Source organism: Orycteropus afer, unplaced genomic scaffold, assembly GCF_000298275.1.
Source record: "Orycteropus afer afer isolate SDZICR_OR568_19922 unplaced genomic scaffold, OryAfe1.0 scaffold01755, whole genome shotgun sequence".
Classification (NCBI taxonomy): Eukaryota; Metazoa; Chordata; class Mammalia; order Tubulidentata; family Orycteropodidae; genus Orycteropus; species Orycteropus afer.
Window position 1 is genome coordinate 9010 of NW_006923342.1, and position 991 is coordinate 10000.

The 991-nt window shown below is 52.8% G+C and overlaps 1 protein-coding gene across 1 annotated transcript in view; it reads right to left on the reverse strand.

Moving 5' to 3' along the window:
• LOC103213370 (NACHT, LRR and PYD domains-containing protein 12-like) overlaps window positions 1–837 on the reverse strand; it is a gene marked incomplete at its 5' end in the record, with an annotated part of 9703 nt that extends 8866 nt beyond the window's left edge. The window contains one exon of the mRNA XM_007959175.1: window positions 697–837. Within this exon, the coding sequence (XP_007957366.1) occupies window positions 697–837 (141 nt within the window). The remainder of the gene's footprint in view (window positions 1–696) is intronic.
• Between the last annotated feature and the right edge of the window lie 154 nt (window positions 838–991).

Consider the following 991-nt stretch of genomic DNA (forward strand, 5'->3'; position numbering starts at 1 on the left):
ATGACCACATAGGGTCTCCTAGGCTGTAATCTTTATTGCAGCCGACCGGCAGGCCTTTGCCTTTGGGAGGCTCTGAGTGCATTTGAACCATTGACTTTTCAGTTAGCAGCCAAGAACTTAACTGTTCCATCACCACACACACAAACACACAACCAAACTCGCTGCCATGGAGTCAGTTCTGACTCATAGTGACCCCCACCTGCCTCGTTTTTCTTCCACAAAGCAGCTGCTGGGTTTGAACCACTGACCTTTTGGGTTAGCAGCCAAATGCCTTAACCACTGCACCACCAGGGCTCCTTGTTCTACCGTCAGGGTTCTGTTAAATGGAAACCAAACCAGCTGGTCGACCTAGTTCCGACTCATAGCAACCCTGCTGGACAGAGTAGAGTGTTTCCTGGGTGGCGATCAACGGGACTGGGCTGCGAGTCATTCTGTTGGACACGGGGCCGCTACGGATTGAACCTAACTTGATGCCACCTGGCAACAACAGTCCTAATGGGACCTGGTCGCAGGGTATTTTCTCCCATGTGGGTTCGAACCACCGACCTTAAGGTTAGCGGCCCAGTGCTTGACCACTGCGCGACCAGGACATCCCCGTTGAACAAACACGTAGACGTTGTTGAATGGGTGTGTGATCCACTCCGTGTATTTTCACCAAAACAATAAACAGAGCAGTTTCTGGGGGCGGAGACTCACTGGAGCCCCTCGCACAGCAGTTTCAGGCCCCGCAGCCCAAGGCGGTTGCCGCTCAAGTCCATCCTCACCAGGCTCTTGTTGGCCACCAGGGCGGCGGCCAGGTCCTCGCAGGCCGAGCCGGAGACGTAGCACCTCTTCAGCCTGCGGCCGGAGGAACAGAAGCACCACTCAGTGTTTGGGGGAGGTTTCTGTTTCTTCCTCCTTCCTCTCTCTCTCTCTCTTCCTTTCTTTTTTTTTTTTTTTTAAATTGTGATTTGGGTGAAAATGTACAGAGCAATTTCACTTTCCACACAGC